Here is a 21,359-nt window from a genome sequence, read left to right on the forward strand (position 1 = left end):
CATTAAACCACTGAAGGAAAGATGTAACCTAAAACATCTGCAAGGCTTCTTGGCAACAGATTACCAACAAATGCAAAAATCTACATAGCCTAGCACATAAAATGAGAAAAACCTGTAATGTTTACAGAATGAGAGTTCCAGATTTCAGAAAGCTCCCTCTCTTCAGTCCCCTGGTTTAATTTACTGTAATTTTTCAAGGTTAATGTGTTCGTGCAGTCTTTGGTTGGCATGCCAGCTGGTTCCGAAGTTTGGCAGCGTAACACTTGGAAGTTTTTCTTCCTATATACTATCCTTGGGTTTGCAAAGGTTACCAGATGAACGCTCTCTAAATAATTTAATCTAATGTTAGGCTGAAAGAGGCTGACAAAGACAAGTTCATTCGTCTTTTTTATTCATTTGAGTATGTCAGTGCTGTTTTCTTCAGTATAGAGAGTGAGTGTGCAAGCGTGTAACTAGGGCTAAGAGAAGAGGCAGAGATGGTAGGAATGTACTCTTTGTTTTTCAACAGTCTCTTCTTATTTTTCCTTTTTTTAATTGATATGCCAAATGGTTTGTTTTTATAGCAGATACTATCAGAACTATAATGGAATAGAAACCCTCTCTGACTTCCAGCTCATACGCAAAGCTTCTCTAGCAAACCTCACAGCATGAAACTTGATTTCAGCCTTAAAATAAGCAAAACTTAGTTTAAAAATCTCCTGATACTTGAAAGGAAGTGGAGAAAGTTCCTTAAAATGCTAAAGTTGCTGAAGTGAGATATTGGAGTTAAGATGTAAAAGAAATAATATAATCAAGAACTGAAAAACATAGTTTTTTTTTTTTTTATAATTAACAGCTCATTTTGAGGTAATTATCTACAATTACGAAAATTTAATTGCAATTTATTCTCTGCTATCTGTGGGAAGGGTTGTAAGCAAGGGAATGTGCATCACTGCCAGGCATAAATGCTATAGGATGGGGACAAATACTAGAGGAGCCCTTAATGAAAAACAAAAAGCAAATAGGAGCATGCAGCTGTGCCAGGCTATTGAAAGGTAATTGTAGTCAGAAATGAGATATGTACTTTAAAAGGCATCTTGTCATCTCCTGTAGGGATTAATTTTTTCCTTGCTTGAAAAAAGCACAAAGGATTTCAGGAGCAAGTACAGTGCCGAGGTTGATATCTGTTGCAGATTTTGGTTACGGTGCATCTGTGAAAAGGAAAACTTCCACCTCAAGGAGTACTAGAAACTATAGCCAAATTCCCATTTTCTCTGCCAGTTGTCCCACTGTGTTTTCTTCATTAACTGCCAAAGCAAGTGTTGTCCTTCCCCCTCCTTTTGGACTGTCCCAGTATGAATTTGCAGTGCTGCATTTTTTCTCTGCTGTTGGGAAGAATTGTGTCTGTCCCTTTGCCTTCCCTACAGCTGGGCCTGTGCCTGAGACCTGAAGAGTCTTCAGATGCAGAGAGGCGCAGCAATCAGAGCAGGCTGTGTTGAGAATGGTTTTCAGTGGAGTGCTCCTAAGTGAGTCCACAGCTAATTTTCAGCTGTGGAGATAGAAACGTTCACAATTAATGGCGAGTTGTCTGATTCTCTGTAATTTCTTTTTGCCCTGGTGTGCAAGATGCTTTAAAAAATTCAAAGTAAAAACATAACCTGATGCATTTGTTTAGCATAAAACAGCTTTTTATAAAGCACTTTCCATCTCCCAGGCGCAGATGCTTGGTACATGCTCAAGTACCCACTCCACACGTATTCAGTATGATCAATACCCCCAGCACCTGCTTTTGTGTGTGCTCCTGATGCCTGCATCTGGGAGAGGAATTTTAAAACAAGCTGCTCTTCTCTCTTTTATTTATTCTCAACTTTGGATCAGAGCACTGTGCAAATAAGGCCTATTCAACAGCACAAACTCGAGAAGATACGGTTTGCTGCTTTGCAAGTACCCCTCACCAGACTTGTGCTGTGTGCCTAAATCTCCATTAACAATGCTCCCTGCTTATCCAATTCTTAGGCTTCCTTATGGCTCTGCTGGTACAGCTCTGACTGCCTTCTCTCTAACGTTCCTCGGATTTCACACAATGCTGCCTCTGCACCTCAACGCTGACCTGTGCAAAGTGTTTTAAATAGGAATTGTTGGATGCAGCAGCTATCGGAGGAGTTTACAGTTATCTGCAGGCACTCTTTCAATGTATATTACCTGGTTAGAGGATTTCTTTCCCCGAGTATTAAAGGTTTGCAGGTGTAATTTGCCACCTTTAATTTCATTGAAGTCTTTTATGTTTGCGTGCTTCGTTCTTTATCACCTGTGTGGATTTTCTCCAGCTTATATTTTTAGTTAGTTGAAAATATCAAACATGGAATTCAGTAGTGCTTCCCCTCTATTTGAATGTTCATTGTTATGGTGATAGTTCTAGGAAGGAATGCTGTCAAGGGTCTGCTAGAAGATTTTTATGTTTATGGTGTAACTATTTTTAACTATTTTTATTATCTTGAGAGAGAAGGTGACAATTATCTTTTGCTCCTTGTTTAGTGCTTTGTGGTTTTTGGGTTTTTTTTTTTGTTTTTTTTTGTTTTTTTTTGTTTTTTTTGCAGCTTGTTAGACATACAGGCATCTTTACAAGCATCCTTCTGTGGTGGTGGGGTAGAAGCATACTTCCGTGTTTTTGTCCAAACAGTCAATGCAATTAAAGATAAATACAGGGGAACGCAGACTTGCAGCTCCCCCTGCTGTTCCAGGCACATGCTGGTTTTTTTTTTTTGCACTACTCCTCCCCCAGCACGTTTAAAAATAAAATAAAAATTAAACAGAGCCACGGGCTTTGCCACCTCTGACCTGATTTGTGCTGTCCCCACTGCTTCAGTTGCTGAAGGGAACTGGTGCTTACAGTGGCAAAACGAGTGTAAAATTTGTTTCATATTTGGAGTTTCTTGCCAGTTCTTCATGACAGTGTGCATCACCTCCTGGAAACTCTGGAGGAGAAACTGTCCTTGGTGCCTGAAATGGTTCATAGAATCATAGAATCATAGAATCACCAAGGTTGGAAAAGATCTAAAAGATCATCCAGTCCAACCATTCACCTATTCCCAATAGCTCCCACTAAACCATGTCCCTCAACACAACATCCAGCCTTTCCTTGAACATCCCCAGGGTCAGTGACTCCACCACCTCCCAGGGTTGTTGGCCAAGAGCTTCCTTCAGCTCATCTCTGATCATCTTTGGTCTCTTGGGGTGCAACAAAGTAGTATTCAGCCAACATTTATGAATGTGTTGAACACAATTTGTTGGATTTTTTTTTTTTTTTTTTTTAATCTCTTTACTGCTTCAACAGAATGGTGCATTAAATTGAACTGAAATCAGCTGTGCTTGCAAATGGCCAGTCAAGTCTCCATGTCTGGAAACCGCTTCCTCACTTGTTAGCACTCTTTTTAATACCTTAGTTACTTTCTTGTTCCAGATTCTTTTATATTGAAGTTTGTATCAGTTTTAAGTGGGTTATTCACAGACAAAACACTTGCTTGGCCAGTAGAGAAGGTGCATACCAATCTGCCGGTAGTGTAAATGCTGAATTATTGTGGATATGAATTCCCCCTTCTCTGGTGGATTTGCCTGGTTATATATAGGATGAGCATCTCTCCAACTGATGCCTGCTGGAGTCAATTGTGCCATAACAGAAGTATGTATTCAGAGCTGGATATATATTTTTGCTTCTTCAGTGCTTTATATGGGTTCCGAAGATAGTAGTTTTATTGTTCAGGGTGAAGGCTTTTGTCTGATGCAATGATTAAAAGCTTATTGATAAATGATGGGAGCTTTTATACATATATCTGTGTGCATGACTATATTTGTATATACTTCTAAGGCATTTAGTGGTCTTTATTGAACTGGGGAGTGATGAGCTTATTTCCTCTGACCTGGTTGCTTCACTACTCTAGTGTTCAGCTTTACTCTGAACTGTGACAGTAGGTTGAAGCTGTCTCATATTTACCTGAATGATGCTGAATCTGTTCTCATGATTATATATACTGCACACATATTATATCCTTACCATTACAGTCCATAATAACCATCAGCACAAGCCTGAGGCATAATATATAAGTGGGATCTACTATTTTAAGTAGATTGGTCCAAAATGAATGCCTCCTACTTAGTTCTGTGGAAACTACAACAAAGTGCAAAATAACACTATTTGATAAAGTTCTCAGCTACAAAGCACTGTTTTTTTTTCAACATAGTCACCACCATTAGCTCTGCAATTTCCCCTGCAATGAACAAGAGCCTGCATGCCACAGTCACAGCAGTCTGCCTTACCACTAACACCTGCCTCTGACATCACAGGCCAACATAATGGCATTACTTTTGTAGCAGCCCTTGTAGTTTTCTTAGGCATGTGGAGCTAACTGGTAGTTGAGGTCTTCAAAAAGCATGGGAACTCTGGTGTTACAAACATGTCCTAGGATAGGATGGCAGTCAGTGAAAACAAGCTTACTAAGACTTGACTACGCTGATATGTTCAGAAATCTTGAATTTTCTGCCAGAATTTTGGATGGGCATGTTTCTGTAATATCATGTATCAGAACTGAAAATGCCAGGATATTTTTCTTTTCTTTAGGTTAAAATTTTTAAAATTCATGTATCTCCTGAAGGAGTTTGTTCCTTGCCAACACTTGCAGACAGTGAGAGGCATTTTTGCAAGTCATTTGCAGATGCCTCCTTTACAGGAAAATGTACGCAGTGTTAGTTTACTGCCTGAATTGAATTTTGAAAATCTGAAACCTATTTTTATAGAGTGGAGTGGATTGCCTTTTCAGACATACCATTTAGTTGCTCTTTATTTTTAAGTATAGTCTTGGATGAAGAGAAAATTATGTTTATTCTATATATTCATATGTTAATCTATATATTCGTATGTCCCAGAAATTTGTGAGTTGGAAAAGTTAGGAAAAATCTTGCAGAGCAAAATGTTCTGGAGTGTAGTTTTAATTTAGGAGATTTTAAACCCATCCGAACAACTTTCTCTTCATTTAAAGGCTTATATCAGAACTGATGGGGCAGGACTAAGGACAAAAGCTATTGGTATGACAAAGTTAAGCAAGAAATCCTCTGTACCGTGCTGTTCTGGTTGTGATTGCAGCTGCACTAAGCTAAGCCTGCTCCTCCACTCCTCTGGTGACCTTGGCTGTGCTTCAGCACACAGAGAATTGAAGCAAAAGGCAAACTCTAGTAAATATTAGTTTCTGTCACTTGCAGATATACAGACTACATATAAGAATAACGGCATGCATGCTCGCGCTCCTCTCAAGCTCTTGTCCTTCCCACTTCAGAGGAAGTGGACTTGGTGTTTTTGCAGCTGAATTACTCTGACATAAAACTTTCTGGACCATGCTGGTGGTTGAGCTGAACTCTGCAGCATTGCGTAGGTGCTGAGGCTTTGCAGAAGTACCCATTACGTTTGTAATAGTGCTAATTTTTGAGAGCCACGCAGAGAAAACTTTAGATTCAGCTCGGCTGATTTGTTCTTCACGCTGCTCCTGCGGTGAAGTGGATTGATTTTTGTGTTTCTTTTGATATTTGGCTTCCTTTCCTCTGGTACTCAATGCTTCAGGCCTTAATCCTTTAACCTTGAGTCTGAGCATCAAGGCTTCAGGAGGGATCCGGCCTTTTGATGGAGAGAGAACATCTTTTGTTGTAGCAAATGGTTGGGAGTGGTATAAAAACAAGGCAGATCTCCAGACAGCACATATTCCTCTGTTGTGTTAAAAGACTATAAACAGAGGATGGGTTTAGTGGGGATTATAAATGATCTAGAGGAGGGTGGGGTATTAGGAGCAATGGAAAAGAGTTAATGACTTTTTCTTTAACATTTCACCAACAACCAGTCTATCATGACAGATGTGTACTGGGTTGCCAAATGCTAGAGTCTGAATTGGGTAACGGTTCAAAGCTCAGCGTGTCATGGAAATGGCAATGTGGTCCCTGATGGAGCAGGGAAAAAAAGCTTTTCAGCTTCTCAAAGGGCAGTATTTGTGGAAGCAGATGCTTGCTTTGCCCTACCCAGCATAAAGAACAGTTCTGTGGGCAGCCGGGAGAGTTCGTACTGCTGGATTTTTATAGGATCATTAATTATATGTTATAAGGCAGCTAAGCATGGCATTCCTAACTTGATGAATTCCATTATGAATGGCCTTTTCATATTCTTCATCTCATTATATTAAATACATGTGACCTGAAGTTTAGCTAAAGTTATTGTTCGGGTTAACTTTCATTTAGCGGTTGCCCTAATTTTAGAAACAGTATGATCTTTAGATTTTATGGAGAGGCAGTTTTTTTAGTGCATGTTTTTGCAGCACCATTTTAGATAATTTCTTTTGGATCTAGGTATGAACTTCTGTGAGTTGGCAGGGAAGGGATTTAGTCACTGCTTGATTTGCCTGGAGATTTCTGTACCCATATCCCCGGATGACAACATCCAGTTACACGGATTTGGCTATCATCTCTCTGCCAATAACTCTTAAACCCTCTGCTCTGTTCTGTCTAGTCTTGCATATCTGACTGCCTCCCTGACACATAATCCTGGTTGTTTTGCCTTCAGATCATTCCTAATCTGGCCGAAACAGAACTCCTTACTTTTTTCTTCAGAATCTCTCTTCACTTCTGATTTTGATAACAGTGCATCCTCTCTGTCACTCAGACTTGTAACCTCAGGGTCATTCTCCTTCCTATATGCATCGGAGCTGCTGACAACGATTGCAGCTTCTTTCTTCTTTGCAGCAAAAGCATACCAGTAGTGTGTCAGCATTTAGAACACCATACAGCCCTTCATCCTGCACCTTGACTACTGTAAAATCTTCTTTGGCTGCTCAGTATTCACATCCTCCCTTCAAAATAAATTACCCAAATCAGCATCTCTGTTGCGTATTCAAATCTTGTCACTGTTGCTTCTCTGAAACCCTCCCTCTAAGGCCAGTTGTCCGCAGTATCAGTCCACAGGGCTTTGCAGAAAGTCACACTGCCACTTCTTTTTTATTTTTTCTCCCATCTCCTCATCTTTACTCTTTCAGTTAAGAGAATTTCAGCATTTTCTTCTGCAGTTCTTCTTTTGACCATGCAGTCCTTCCACATTGCCTAATTTCTTCTGGCTTTTGGACCCATTGAGTTGCATTGTGTGGCTCCTGCCTCCATCTGGCCAGCAGGGACAGGAAGGTGATTGTCCCCCTCTACTCTGCCCTTGTGAGGCCCCATCTGGAATATTGCGTCCAAGTGTGGAGCCCCCAGGACAAGAAAGAAAGGGAGCTGTTGGAGAGGGTCCAGAGGAGAGCCACAAAGATGATCAAGGGTCTGGAGCATCTCCCCTACGAAGGCAGGCAGAGGGAGCTGGGCTTGTTGGGGTGACCTCATTGCAGCCTTTCAGTGCTCATAGAGAAGCGAAGCGGAGTCAGCTCTTTGAGAGGGTAAATGATAGCAGGACAAGGGGAAATGGTTTTAAGTTGAGGGAGGGAAGATTGAGGTTGGACGTCAGGGGGCAGCTCTTTACTATGAGAGTGGTGAGGTGCTGGAACAGCTGCCCAGAGAAGTTATGGATGCTCCATCCCTGGAGATATTCAATGCCAGTTTGGATGGGGCCCTGGGCAGCCTGGTCTAATATTAAATAGGAAAGTTGGTGGCACTGCCTGTGGCAGGGGGGTTGGAGATTCAAAATCCTTGAGGTCCCTTCCAACCCTGGCCATTCTGTGATCTTTCCTGTCTTGCAACTTCAAACTCTCTTTTCAGAGTTTACTATGAGTTTCATACTAAATAATCTCTTTTCACACATAAAGATGGTCTTTGTCCAGCAAATCCACGTAAAATTTGAGTCATACTCAAAATATCTTGGCACTGACCTACGGCGGGAAGTATTATAATTTAACTGAAGTGATACATTATCACCTTTGAGGGTAGAAAAGCTTATGTATTGCTTCTGGAACACGCAAGTTTGAAACAAAACAATGTTCAAGTATTTTTAGTTGTCTGTCAATAATGTCAGGCTTTGTCTCTTTATGTAACTACATGCCCTTCTATTTGATCAATGCCTCGTTAATCCTTGTTTTCTTTTTAACTTTGTGCTCCTTTAATCTGCATCTATGTCTTGCTTCCTTTCTGAGAAAGTAATGTCTCTGAGAGAAAGGCTAAATTTATGCACAGGCTTTAGATGCAGTAGGGCTGAGATGGCCAGGCAACACAAGTAGATGTAAGCCTCTGAAAACACACCTCACAGTGTCAGAATTATACTGACGGCAGCAACTCTGGACAGACATTTCCAAAGAGATTCTAACAAACTTTTACAGATGCAGACTTACAAAATCTAAGTTAAATTTGTTTCTTTTGATTGGTAAAATATAAGGTAGGTTTTATTTGCCAGTGGAAGCTGTATCATGACAGGAGAAGTCGGTATCTGACCTAAAAAAGTGCAGAGCACTCGAGGTCTTGCTAATGTCTCTTCCCCTGGATTTTAGACATCAGACTGTGCATTTTACTGTATGATTTTAAAAGAGGTATTCACCTCTTGGAGAAGCAGTGATTTCTGTCTTGTTTAAATTTAGTTATGTCTGTTTATTTCCTGAATATGCAAACACATAAAAAATGTTAAATCTGCTCAATAAACACCGTGGTTGAGTCAGTGTTTGGTGGTGCTGTCACATTCACATAAAATCCTTGTGTTGAAAGGAAATTTTCAATGTGCTTGTTTGTTTTCGTGGGGCTCAGTCATGGTTTTTAGAGCTGTATGCCATCAGCTGAGCATCTTGGTCTGTATTATGCTTGCAATAGGTAGCTGACTTTTCTATCACTATCAAGTGCAATCTGAGAAATAAGTAACTTCTGTAGATTCAAAGCAGTGTAAGTAGCCAGAAGTGATTTTTTTAAATCTTTACCAAGAGCTGCTTGGTCCAATCTACATCATTGGATATGTTGGATATGGTAACCCACTCGTCTGAGGAAACTCCAAAGTATAATTTCTCTATTTACTTCTCTTTGAGCTATAAGGGTTTTTTTTTTTTTTTTTTTTTTTTAAGCAAATCAATAAACAATCTCAGTGTTTTCATTTTAGTAAGCAATATAATATAGATGAGTACCAGTGTAGTAGTAAATCATTAATATACTACTTAATCATAGAATGACTGTGTCCCACAGATGTGATTTAATCATGAAAAAAAGGCCAGTGAAGTGCAAAGATGGATCAGGAGGGGTGTTTCCAACAGAAATGGGATAGCATGTGACACCATTTTAAAAGATCCTTGTATGAGAACATTTGGGGCACCGTGTTAGAAAGTACGAGTGGGACTCATTGTGAGGGCTTTAAGCTAGGTCCTATGGGGGATAGGGGAGATAGTGAGCCTTCCCATGATAAGGTGCATGATGGCTTAACTAGATTAGAGGGACAAGGTGCTAGCAGGGGCCTTAAAGGACCCTTTGCCTCGAGAGGTACTGTCAACACTGCAGCATGTATGAAATCCTATGATGATGAGACAGTGGCTACTGGGACAGTGGCTGCTGAGACTGTAGAAGTCAGTGGGGAAAATCAAGGAAAACACTTAAAAGGAATTAAGGAATTAACCTTTAAGGAATTGACAAAACCAGCTGCCCAGCTGAAATACCTCTACACCAATGCATCCAGTTTGGGACATAAACACAGGAGCTGAAAGCTACTACGCTACTAGAAAACCGTGGCATAAGTTGCTGTCACTGAAACCTGGTGGGATAATTCCCATGACCTGAATGTGGCTATTGATGGCCACAAGCTGTTCAGAAGGGACAGGCGAGGAATGAGGGGAAGGGCTGTTGCTATCTACATCAGGAAAGGAATAAAATGTGAAGAGCTGTCCCTAAAGAATACTTAAGAGCAAGTCAAAAGCCTGTGGGTGGCAGTTTGGGACTGAGGCAGCAAAGGGAGCATTGTGATCAGTGCCTTCTACAGGCCACTCTCAGGTGGAGCCTGTTGATGAGGCCTTCTGCTTCCAGCTACAGGAGGCACTGCAGTTGCAAGCACTCACCCTACTGGGGGACTTCAACCACCCAAATCAGAAGGGGACAGTCTTTAGCAGGGTCTGTGGTAACAGAACAAGGGGACATGGCTTCAAGCGTAAAGCAAGGAGATTTAGGTTAGATATCAGAAAAAGTCTTTTATGTTTGGTTGGGAGACCCACTGTGAAAGTACAGTTAGGGCTGTGCCTTGTAGCCAGGCTGAGGTTGTGCCCCAACACTGAGCCTCTGGTGGCTTTTTGGAGTAAGAACAGCGTTAGAGCCTTCAGACAACTGATTTGCTGGTCCCAAGACTTGTAAAACTGCATCAGTAAAAAATCTATATAATTCTAAATACCAGTAGCAATCTGTGCTTAAAATGCTTGATTTAATCATCATGCAACACAGGTAGAAATGATTAGAATAAGAGGACAGATTTTGTGTGTATGCATAGCTCTTTGTAATGCCTGTACACAAGAGTGCAATCTTAAATATTTGTTGGTCTAATTAGGCACCTCTTCAAAATGTCTTGTCAGTAGAACACTTTGGAAAGCTTCTGAGTGCCTGCTTTCTAGCTCCTAGAGTTTCCTTCCTTTTTTATACTGTCACTTGTCTTCAGCAAATGGTCACTGTGTGACGTGATGCGATGCATGGGCAAAAAAGGGGCAGTTGCTGCTTATTTACTATAATGTCCTGTTACCACCTACTAGCTTGTCAGGAACTTATATGGGGGAGATATGTAAAATCAGTGAAGGAAACACAAGGACTCTTGGACTGAGCAGGTGATTGCTGACACACTCAGCCCGAGTCCTGCAGCAGCCCCGAGCAACCTGATCTAGCTGTAGTTGTCTCTGTACATTACAGGAGAGTTGGACAAGATGGCCTTTAAGGGTCCCTTCCGATTCAGTTCTATGAATGTATGATTCCAGTCTGTTATGCAGTGCAGCCCATTGGCTGTAAAAACTCTTGCAGGTGAGCGAAGTTACGAAGGGACAAAGCAGTGTTCATCTGTGCCTTTGTCACAACAAAACTGCACTCTAATTTTGGAGGTGTTGGAGGCTGATTTTTGTTCAGAAGATGGGTTGAATTTTGCTTTTTGATAGCTACCTTGTGAATGGGTTAGCTCTCAGCCAAAGGATAGCCATTCTGGTTAAAGCACTCTGAGGAGCTTGTGATCCTCCTGCTAAAGGAGAGAGTTATGCAGTTTGATCTACTGGAGAAGTTTGGACTCAATTCAGAAACTTTATTTGTCCTAAACAGGCTTTTGCATCATTCCTTATGGTACTTTCACTGGTGACAGCTAGACAGGCTTTTCAGATATATACAGACGTTGTTTTGAAGGATTGTTTTTATACCTATGACTTGACATTTACATGACTTTCTTTTGTGAAGTCTGACAGCGCTGCTTGCTGGAACGACAGCTGCTCTACTCTCCTCTGTAAGGAAGGCCAAGCACACAATCACAGCATTTTGTCCTGTTAAGCTTTGCTACTCTGCTTTTTGTGGGCATTCCCCTATAATTGCCTGAAAACCTTTATGTTCAAATTTTTTGTGGGTTCAGAGATTAAGAGAGAAAGTAATCTGAGCTCATTTCAATGTTTATTAGCGAAACTGTAGAAGTAGTGTAGGAAGGGTGCTGGTGGGAAGTTGGAGCATAAGCTAACTTCAAGCAGAATGAGGACGCATCTTCAAAGGAAAGGCATGAATATAATTTTAGGAGGAATTTAGCTTAGTACTTCCTACAAACAGACCTTAACTGTGAATATTAAGCAAGATCCTAACTTCACTGAAGATAAGTGCAGTATTCTGATTGATTCAATGAGGCCAGGCTTTCACCTATGGCTGGAATGATCTAATAGGTCACTGATAATGAAAAGCATATGCAGCCTCAATTTTTGCTAGCGGAATTAAATGTCTGAGTACCAATCACTGAAGGAGTAGGGAAGAAACTGGTTTCTGAAAGAATGGTCTGGAGAAGCTGTGCTGCGGATTACATTACCCTGGTAGAGCTTGTATATGAGAAAGTTTTTAATATTCTTGTCCATATGATTTCTCCAAGATGAGCAGAAATGTAAACCAAACGCCATAGGTTCAAGACAGAACCTATGTTCAACAGAAAGAAACAGCAGCACCTGTTGCAAACTTCCAAACGTGTTACTGGATTCAGGGATGCTGAACCTGAAGAAGACTGTAAGGTTTGGATCACTCCACAGCAATATTGTGTGCATAATAGCATGTAGATTGTAGGCAATCACTGCATTTTTTTCTGTGACAAAAAAGTCTTCAGTTGCAGACAGGTTTGATAATAGTTATATTTCAGTTACAGAATTGCCCTATCTGCTGAGGTGTTCCCCTGTTTGTCTCTGACTTCTGCTTTTTACCTTGAGAAATTCTTAAGAAAGGAGTTTGTCTCTGTCTTGAAGATCTCCAAAGTACAAATGAACATGCTCTCTAGAAAGGAAAGCAGCTGTTTCTTATTAACATGCAGTGGATCCCAGCAGTGTCATTAACATGCTGATACATCTAACATAAGCCTCAAAATGCCAGGTTTCATAATTGGGCCATGAAATCTCACTCTAGGCTTGAATATGGTCTTCAAGGTCTGTATTAGAAGAGGATATTTTCCTACTTTTTAAAGGAAAGGAGGAGAAAATGTTAAGCTTTGATTTTTTTTTTTTTCAAGCACTCGGTTTCAATATGAAATAGGCTTTAGATTTTTAGCACTATGTTTTGAAGGCTGTTGGTCTCCTGACATAAACAGATTGCTTTTGTCACGAGGAATGCAAGGCTGATGGTATTCAGTGATGAGACACTGGCCTGAAGTTCTGCTGTGCTTCTCCTCACCTGCAACACTGTAAGCTCTCTTCCATCTCTACTCTCCCCACACAAATCACTAGTGAGCAGCCCATTTCCCACCTTTCTCCCACTGCTGCTATGGCCTTTACATCTTGACGTGTTTCTGCTCCAAAAAAGGAGCAGGATGTTCCCACAGAAAAGGATTTCATGTTGCAGATGGAAATGCTCTAATGAGGACCTTAAGTGCTGCCTCTTGTCAGGATTTTCCTCATGACTAGCTTTAGGAAGGTACAGATAGTATATATCTGCTTAATTTCACGAATTAAGACACTAATTTCAGGTGTCTAATTTTCTTAACGTTTGAAAGTTGTCTCCAGTTCTCTTCTTCCTCTGCAGACCAATTACCATCCAGAGTCCTATCTTCCTTACCACATCTATTTCTTGCCTTCTTTGCTTTGTGAATGAGGGTAATCCCATCCCACCCTACCTGACATTATCAAGGCAACAACAACAGCAAAACACTTCAGAAATATGAGGCACTTGGATGTTCTGGAAGTAGGAGCCTACGTGGAGTAGAGTTACACAGCACATTTGACAAGAGTGAATAAGTTGTGATTGGACAGAAGACCACTGATGTTTCTTCTAAGGGCCACTCATCTAAACTCTACAGACCTACTTTTCTCCCAGAAAATATTTTTTAATGGCCATGAAGACGACCAGCTTGCCCAAAAGTCCCACTTTGGAACTGGTGGCTTTCAAAGCTGTGCTCCAATAACTTGATTTAAACTGATCTAAATCTAGACCCAAAACGAACTGTCACCTCCTTTGTCCCAGCACTTTTGACACTGTTGCTTTATGCTGAGCTGACTTAGGAAGCTGATTTGGCTGGAAACTCTCTCAGCTGAATGAGGGGGTTCGGGCTGCTTCTGAAGTAGTCGGTACTGAAACCCAAAAAAAAAACCAAAAAAAAAAAACCAAAAACATAGAACCATGACAAGGGATTGGATAGGGAAGAAAAAATAATTTTCAGACTACTTATCCAACTGCATCTGAAATGGCAATGCAAGTTCCAGCTACAAAAATGTATTGCTTGGATTTTCTACTTGTCACCAGTTTTGCATCATTAAGTGTTACGCACTCTTGGCCTGATATAATTACAGCAGATTGCACACATGAACTGTTAATTATTTTATTTTTAAAACAGGAATTGCAGAACAGGAAAATAATATCCCAACATGTTTACTTTTGGAGCTGTCTTATCACAGCAATCTGTTAGTTTGATAATGGTTAAACTGTCAGGCCCTTGTCTCAACAGGGAGCAGCAGAGTACCATTAAGGCAGCCATCTGTTGAACATATATACCGGAGGCATGAATTGTCTTGCACTTTGGTTTTCTGACTAGTTACAATGTAGTCGTGTTCTCGGGATACCACTGATCTGCGCTGAAAAATGCGTAGAAAGATCAGAGTTCAGTGAAAGGTGAGAATCCAAATTCGATGGATGGGAACCTGTCAGATGATCACAAGCTAAAGAGTAGGGAAGAAATATTCTCCTGGCTGTACACGTACTGATGGTGAATGCTACTCTGTGGCAAAAGTCTTAGCTGCTTCAGTTGCTTAGTAATTCAACAGATCTGTAAAATTCCACTTGCAGACCAAGGCTACCATTATGTTGGATTGATTCATTAAGATGAGTAGCTAAAACAAGTTAAATTCTATCAGAGTTTTCCTGCATTAATTTAAAAATTAATTTAGTTGGCTCTAAATGGACATTTGTTTTAGTATCTTGAAGAACTGACTTTCCTCTATTAAAGCAGAATAATGTATCTATATGGTGCCCTAACTTGAACAGTACATAAAGATTAGTAAATAAGACCCCATTAAAAATACTTATAATGTAAGTAACATGGGTCCCAATAGCCTTTCTAATGTCCATTAATGCTTATTCTGAGGATCAGAGCTCATTTTACTGAGCCATTTAGTCAAACCGTGTGATTATTTAGAAAGTTAATTCATGCATACTAAAATCTAGCTTAAGTAATGCAGAGGGTAGGAGGTAAAACTCTATGGAGACGATAGTCCTTTTTGTTATTTAATGATCAGCCATAATTAACTTGCAAATTTGAAATAATTAGAACAAATTAAAGGTATTTAACTTTGCCTCCCTAAAGAAAAATTCAAATTGCACCAAATGCAGCTTTAAATTATTCAAGTCTCAGAGGTCTGCGCTGGGTTTTTTTACAATGCCTTTTCTATGATGAGAATACCAATCTGCTTTTTGTCAGAAAGCATCCTATCAAGTAATTGTTCTTTATGTCTAATAAATGACAGCTATTCTTCTTTGTAAAAGTATTTCAGTCTCTGAAGACTACATCAGCATTTCCATGGCATTTTAATTCAATAAAACAAAAGGTTAATGTTTTTCTACTTTTTAAGGAATGCAAATACTAGCAGTATTCAATAGGTCCTGAATGACATTTAAAATTTGCCATTCACACTCAGCAGGGATATCGCGATATGAGGCACAGACAAAACGGACAAATGTCCAAGGTGTTCTTCTTTGTTGGTGATGCACTTCAGTATTCATCAGGAGGCAGTAATGCTGAGTCTCGCTTCTTTTCTGATGATGCTACGTTGCAACTCCTGCCTTAGTACGCAGGTTAGGTAGGTTAGGAAGGTCTTCATTTAGGCAGTTGTGTAGTCAATTCATGGTGCCCTATGGAAGTCCTACTAACCAATCACCTGTTCAGTTCACTGCTTATTTCTTCGAAATAGCTCTCTTCCTTACTTTTCTTTTTTCTTTTTTTTTTTCATTTTTATGAAAATTATTGACTTTTTCTGCATGTCTCTCTATGTTATCACTTTTCATCCTTGGAATGAAATGTCTTGGATTTGTTTGTTGTTTCAAGTTTTGACCCTACATCCTCACTTGAACAAAACTTAAGTCAGCCTTCTTTAATTAAGTTATGAAGAACCAAGCTCTAATTCATTGTGTAGTGAGCTATAAATGCAAATATGTTTGCTTTTGTTATTTTCTAATAAATCAGCATCTGCAGCTTCCTCTTGGCATGTGTTTATATTTGAGTTCCATCTGACGTAACATTATTTAAACCAAAAAGCTGGTATTTTTCAGATGACCACACCATGTAAGATGTATGGTAGTGAACTGGCAGAATATTTGCTTCCTTCTCTACACATGAAGCGTCACTCTTCATCAAGACCACCACTCAGATTTTTAAATTATTAATCATTAAGAATCAGACAAATGAAGAACTAAGTCCTGTATGATCAGAGAAATCTGGTCAATGATTACATCTTTAAGCCCCTTAAATGGTTATTAGGGTCCAAACCCACCTCTGACTGTACTAATGGTTGCAGGAATTTGTAGATTAATAATTTCATAGGATTCAAATAAGATACTAAATTAGCCTACCATTAATTTTAAAAACACTTTGCAGTGTTATTAAGTCACCATGCAGCTTGAAACCCTACAGTAAATGCAGGTTATTTGGAGAAGTTTTATGCAACTCTTCAGCCAGTTATTATGGGTCAGGAGCCATTATATAATGTTCTACATTATTAATAGGGGGAAAATACTAATTGTCAAACAGGTGCAGTGGACCCTATTAATCAGTGACTTTTGCAGCACGCTGATTTGAAACTTCTAATTTAGCTATCATTTCCTGGTGGGAACACTGGATATCTGCTTTCTTTTTCTTTTTCTTTTTCTTTTTTTTTTTTTTTTTTCCCCTTGGATATATACTATCTTCACTAATATAAACTCTTATGTAAAAGACTCTTGTGAATCATCCTCTGTAAAACTGTATCCCAAATAATGCAAACTTAGTAGAAGTCTTTGAGTTATCCGTGCAAAATTGGTACTTAAACAGGAAAAAGATTTGTATAATCTTCTGCTAACTTAGGAAAGCTGTATGTCAGTCCCATGCTTGCAAACAGAGTGGTATAATCTTGGGATGAACTGTATTCCTTCCTGTGGATAATCCAAAGGTTTTAAAAATATTTTTAATTGCTTTCTTTAACTGCATAAGGGTCATGGGTGTAATGATTTATAAATGTTGGGAATCCTTGTTTAAAGCAATAGTCTTTTTCCTCAGAGCAGAATTTGAAAGCAGTCTGATGCCTTTACTTAGAGAAAGACGGTCTCAGTGACCTGTGTTCCCCAAATGTTTTGTGATTGTGTGTCTGCGGGGACTGAAATCATGCTTACTCTATGTCATCAGATTTGCATCCTGGCTGTCTTTGTGGAATGCTTAAAATCTTTTGCATGAGACCTTCCTGGAACATGCTGTCTGTTGTGTTTTCTGGCTTTCTCTTTTTTTACTTTCTACCTAAGCTGTTGCATTTGCTACAGCAGGTTCCCTCTCTACAGTTCATTCATACATTTGCTGTCCTTCTCAGAATTACCTCTGTGCTTTTAGCTCATCACTTTTTGTTTCTCATCCTTTTCTTTTTCCTTTGATCAATGTGTCATCTGCTTCCTTTTTGCAAACCATGATTCTATTTTTTATCCTATCTATCTGATTCTTCTTTATTTCCCCTTTTTCCTAGCAAAGTGAGCATTTTTTATTGCTTTTTTCTTTCAACCTTCCTCAGCCATGCTGAGTAAAATCCTCTCTGTATCTTCATCCCACTTGTCCTGTTCTAAACACTCAGAAAATCCAAGACCTGATGCTTTTGGGAATATTCCAAATACAGCAAAACTCCAAATGGAATTGTCTGACTGCTGCCAGCTGCTGATAACCAATGACTCCCATGTAAAATGAAGTAGCTGGTAACTTAACCCTTCAATCCTAGGCATCCTGCCTTCAGAAATTGTAAATGGATTGAGCAGGAGCTCAACTAGCACCATGGTGGTTATGCTTCTGGAGGAGGAGGAGTTAAAGAGTTTGTGCAGTATTAAAGAGGTCAATGTCATGTAGCTGAGTCACCTTTCTTTCTTCCTAGTGTACCTGTGTCAAAACATGAAGATTATGATCCCAGGACACCACCAGTGATCAAAGCCTCCAGAACATTACGGAGCAGCGGTGGGAGCAGTTCGGGGAAGAAGATGGCTGGTATTGGTGCAAATGTGGAAGATAGGCAAGCCCTTCTGATGCAGGCCAAGAGGGAAGGCAGCAAGTCAAGGAAAGGTTAGAGAAAGTATGCTGTATTGCAGGGCCATGATTATGCTGATGGCACTTAGAAATTGGGTGTGTGTTCAAGAGGAGATCAGCAAAATGCACAGTTAGAGGGAGAAGATTGCAAGTTGCTTGAAACAACCCAACAGAAGTTAGCTACATTCAAAGTAAAAGCATACAAAAACTTGTAAATAACAAGTGATCTTCTTGGTTGGTGTTCCTGATAAAAGAGAAAAGAATAGCCCTTTAATCTCAAAAAACTACTTCAACAATTCTTTTTCCTTTCCCAGCAAGCAGAGAATAAGTGCAGTGGGGTTTGTTCTTGAAATGTAATCTTCTTCACATTCTTTTCCTCCCCAAGAAATGGCTCCACCATTGCTACCTGATATTTTGCCACACAGGGATGTCTGTACTGCTAGAATCTATCCTGCTCTTAGCTTAGTACCTCCACTTAAGGAGCAGAGAAAGCTTTCTTTCTCAGGAAGAGAGTGTTGGGCACAAAAGCAGCTTGGATGTTTCACTGCTGAGCCTTGAACATAATCCTTGGTTCAATTATGAGCTAGCTTTTTTTTTCTTTCCTTAACTTGTCAGCCAGTTTGCTGTATATGTCAGCATAAAAATAAAGAAAATGGCAAAATGAAAAGAAATGTGGTGCAGTTCTCAAAGGAACAAATAACTTGTGTTATTGGTTAAGACCGTACCAACATTAAAAAGCAGTCCCTGTGAAGAAACTTTCAAAAGGGTATCATCAGCCTGGACCCAAACAGTGGCTGAGGTTAATCTCTTCCAAGGCATAGCTACAAAAGTTGGAAGCCTGTAAAAGGCTTGTGTCCAAAAAAAATCAATTTCTAATTTGAAACAAAATCATTTTTGACTAACAGGGGTTCAGGACCCATTACTTTTGCTGTATAGTCTGCTGACATTTCACACTTTCTGTTGTGCACAATGAATCCTAATAGTCATTTTATAACATTGCTACACCAATCAATTTAAGCAAGAGAAAGCCGTTACAATTCTGCAAAGTTTCAGGGGCAATTTTCACTGATGGTTTTCTTTTATGTTTTTTTCAGCTATCATTATTTTTTTTCTTTTCCTCTTCCTTCTCCCCTCTCCTTCTCAATACTGTAGTGATGAAATTGAGATTTTTCACAGTTGGATGATGGGTTTTGTTCCTTGGATAGAGATAGTCCCAAAAAAGTAATTTATTTTCCATAGATTTGGGGGAGAAAAAAATATCCAACGTGGGTTTCCCTGCATTCATTCATTTCATTTTCTAGTACTTAGAAGAAGTTACACACTGCACATTGCACATAGCAACCAAACTGCACCTGCGCTGATTTAGTGAGTATACTGGTCAATGTAATATCTGAAGATGGTGGGTGTCTTTAAGCAAGCACTTGTTGGGATTAGTAGCCTTGAGCTGCATGGCAAAATTTAGCTTATAAACATCGGCATTTACTGTGATACCAGATAAAATTCAGAGAAATTATTTCAAGCTGTGGAACTACCTCAGGTCTATTACTGATTTGAATAGCTTGTTCATCACAAGGCAAATTACCTAGCACTAATCACTGAAGTTGAAGTCTTCTGTATTTAGAACCTTTTTAATTGGCTTCCCTCTGTTATATGTTTGAACTCCTTTAACAACCGTACACACATACTTGTATGGTGTTTTCTCATCTCCGGGGATCACCAGGGCACAATGTTAAGTTTCTTAATTCCAGGTAGTCCTGGACTTAGCTGTTCCTTGTCCTTGCTTCTACTACGTATTACCATCTGTTTCTGAACAAGGATTTCAGCTTTAGACTTTATTCTTTTGTTAGCAAGTGGGTAAGTCACATCTACAAGAATAAAATAGGGGATATCAATACTGTTTTTGTTGTGAATTCATAAAAACGTGCAATTTATCAAAAGGCATCAGAGTTTGGAGCCAGCAAGCCTGGAAGTCTCTCTGGTTGTTGCCTACTCTGTCAGTAGAAAGTAGTCCCTCTTCTGCAGTGCAGTCACTAAGCCCCATCTAAGCCATGCTATGTGACTACACAAAGTCAGCAAGATAACATCCCAAGACATGAAATTTGGTGTTATTTGGCAGCAAACTTTCACATGTTAATTTGGTCAGAAGAGAGCAGTGCTAACTGCTGAGAGCTTCCCGACAGTCAGCTGTTGCACTACTGCTACAGAGGTTTATTTTTTCTTATTCCTTGATCTGTCCTGTCAATGTAAATTGTGAATGTTTGAGGCTGGAGAGGATGGCTCCCCAGGTACATCTTACCGTAAAGCCAGGTCTGTTGTAGGTCTTTAGGCTCTACTACAGCACAGCATAATTTTCCAGCACTTCTGGGGGTACTGTGTAACTCATGGTAGTGTCTCTACACAGCAGCATATGCTTTTGTATCAGATTTTGGTGTTGTCCTTTTTCAATACTTTTGTCTTCTTAGATTTTGTTTTGAGAAGATGAATTGACTAATTGGTGAACCATTTCTGTGCTGGAATGAAGGGTGGCTTTACTGCCCACAGGATTGCTCACTTACTGTGAGAGTGGTGTGCTTGGAAGGTGTAATTCTTGACAAGCCCACTTTTCCTTTCTCACTACAGAAGTTTAGTAAGGAGAAAAAGGAGAAAAACCTGGCCCCATCGCCTTGTGGAGCAAAAGGAGCACTTTTACTCTCTTTGCAAGCTGGAAACTTACTGGATCAACCCAGCTTAGGCAGTCAGTATTTATTCTTTCACTGAAGGCTTCTTACCTTTCACTTCTGTTTGCTCCTAAATTTTTACTCCTTTGCTTTACTAGGTGTTTGTGTCTTGTAGCCAAACTTCTTTTTAGTTCTACCAGCAAAACTTTAAGCAGACGAAGCAATCCTTGAGTCTTAGATCTTTTCAGCAGTAAATTGTTTTTATTGGTGTCACCAGCAGCTATGTCAATTTGTACTAAAATCTAACAACTTGTCTAGTTCAAAAGCACTGAAGTACAGAAGTGTGTGTTTCTCTTTCCTTCTGCCCTGGAAAATTTTGCTTTTGGTCTGGGAAAATAAGCTAGATTGTATTCTGCAATACTGGACACTTTGCTTCTGTACAACCTCACAGAAAGTCATTCTATTTACCTCCTTCTTAAGATCTTTCTACACTGAAACAAAGGGAGTATATTTTTCCATTTGTATCACTTAGGGGAATGCAGCATCTGCATGATAATGTATAGCATGAGCAGCTTTCCTTTCTATATGTAAGGGGAAAAGTCAGAGAAAAAAAAAAATATATTTTATCTCATAGAATCTGTACTTTTCCAGGGGCTGATTTTCTTCTACAGTGTTTGTTTTTGGTAGATTTTCTAATGGAGCTTCTTAGGGATTCAGGATCTGGAACAAGTTCCCTTGAGGGAAGACTCTTCCCTGCAATCGAATAGAGCAATTAGTTAATATTAGTGAAGTGCTTTGAAGATGTAAAGTACTAT

At 39.7% G+C, this 21,359-nt stretch overlaps 1 protein-coding gene across 3 annotated transcripts in view; it reads left to right on the forward strand.

Annotated features, from left to right (window-relative positions):
* KIAA1328 (KIAA1328 ortholog) overlaps positions 1 to 21,359 on the forward strand; it is a 180,182-nt gene that overhangs the window by 123,137 nt on the left and 35,686 nt on the right. For all 3 annotated transcript variants that reach the window (XM_042831185.1, XM_042831186.1, XM_042831187.1), the window contains one exon: positions 17,739 to 17,923. In XM_042831185.1, coding sequence (XP_042687119.1) covers positions 17,739 to 17,923 — 185 coding nt within the window. The remainder of the gene's footprint in view (positions 1 to 17,738; positions 17,924 to 21,359) is intronic.

Source organism: Centrocercus urophasianus, unplaced genomic scaffold (assembly GCF_019232065.1).
Source record: "Centrocercus urophasianus isolate 14NV4802_14NV808 unplaced genomic scaffold, USGS_Curo_1.0 seq_35, whole genome shotgun sequence".
Classification (NCBI taxonomy): Eukaryota; Metazoa; Chordata; class Aves; order Galliformes; family Phasianidae; genus Centrocercus; species Centrocercus urophasianus.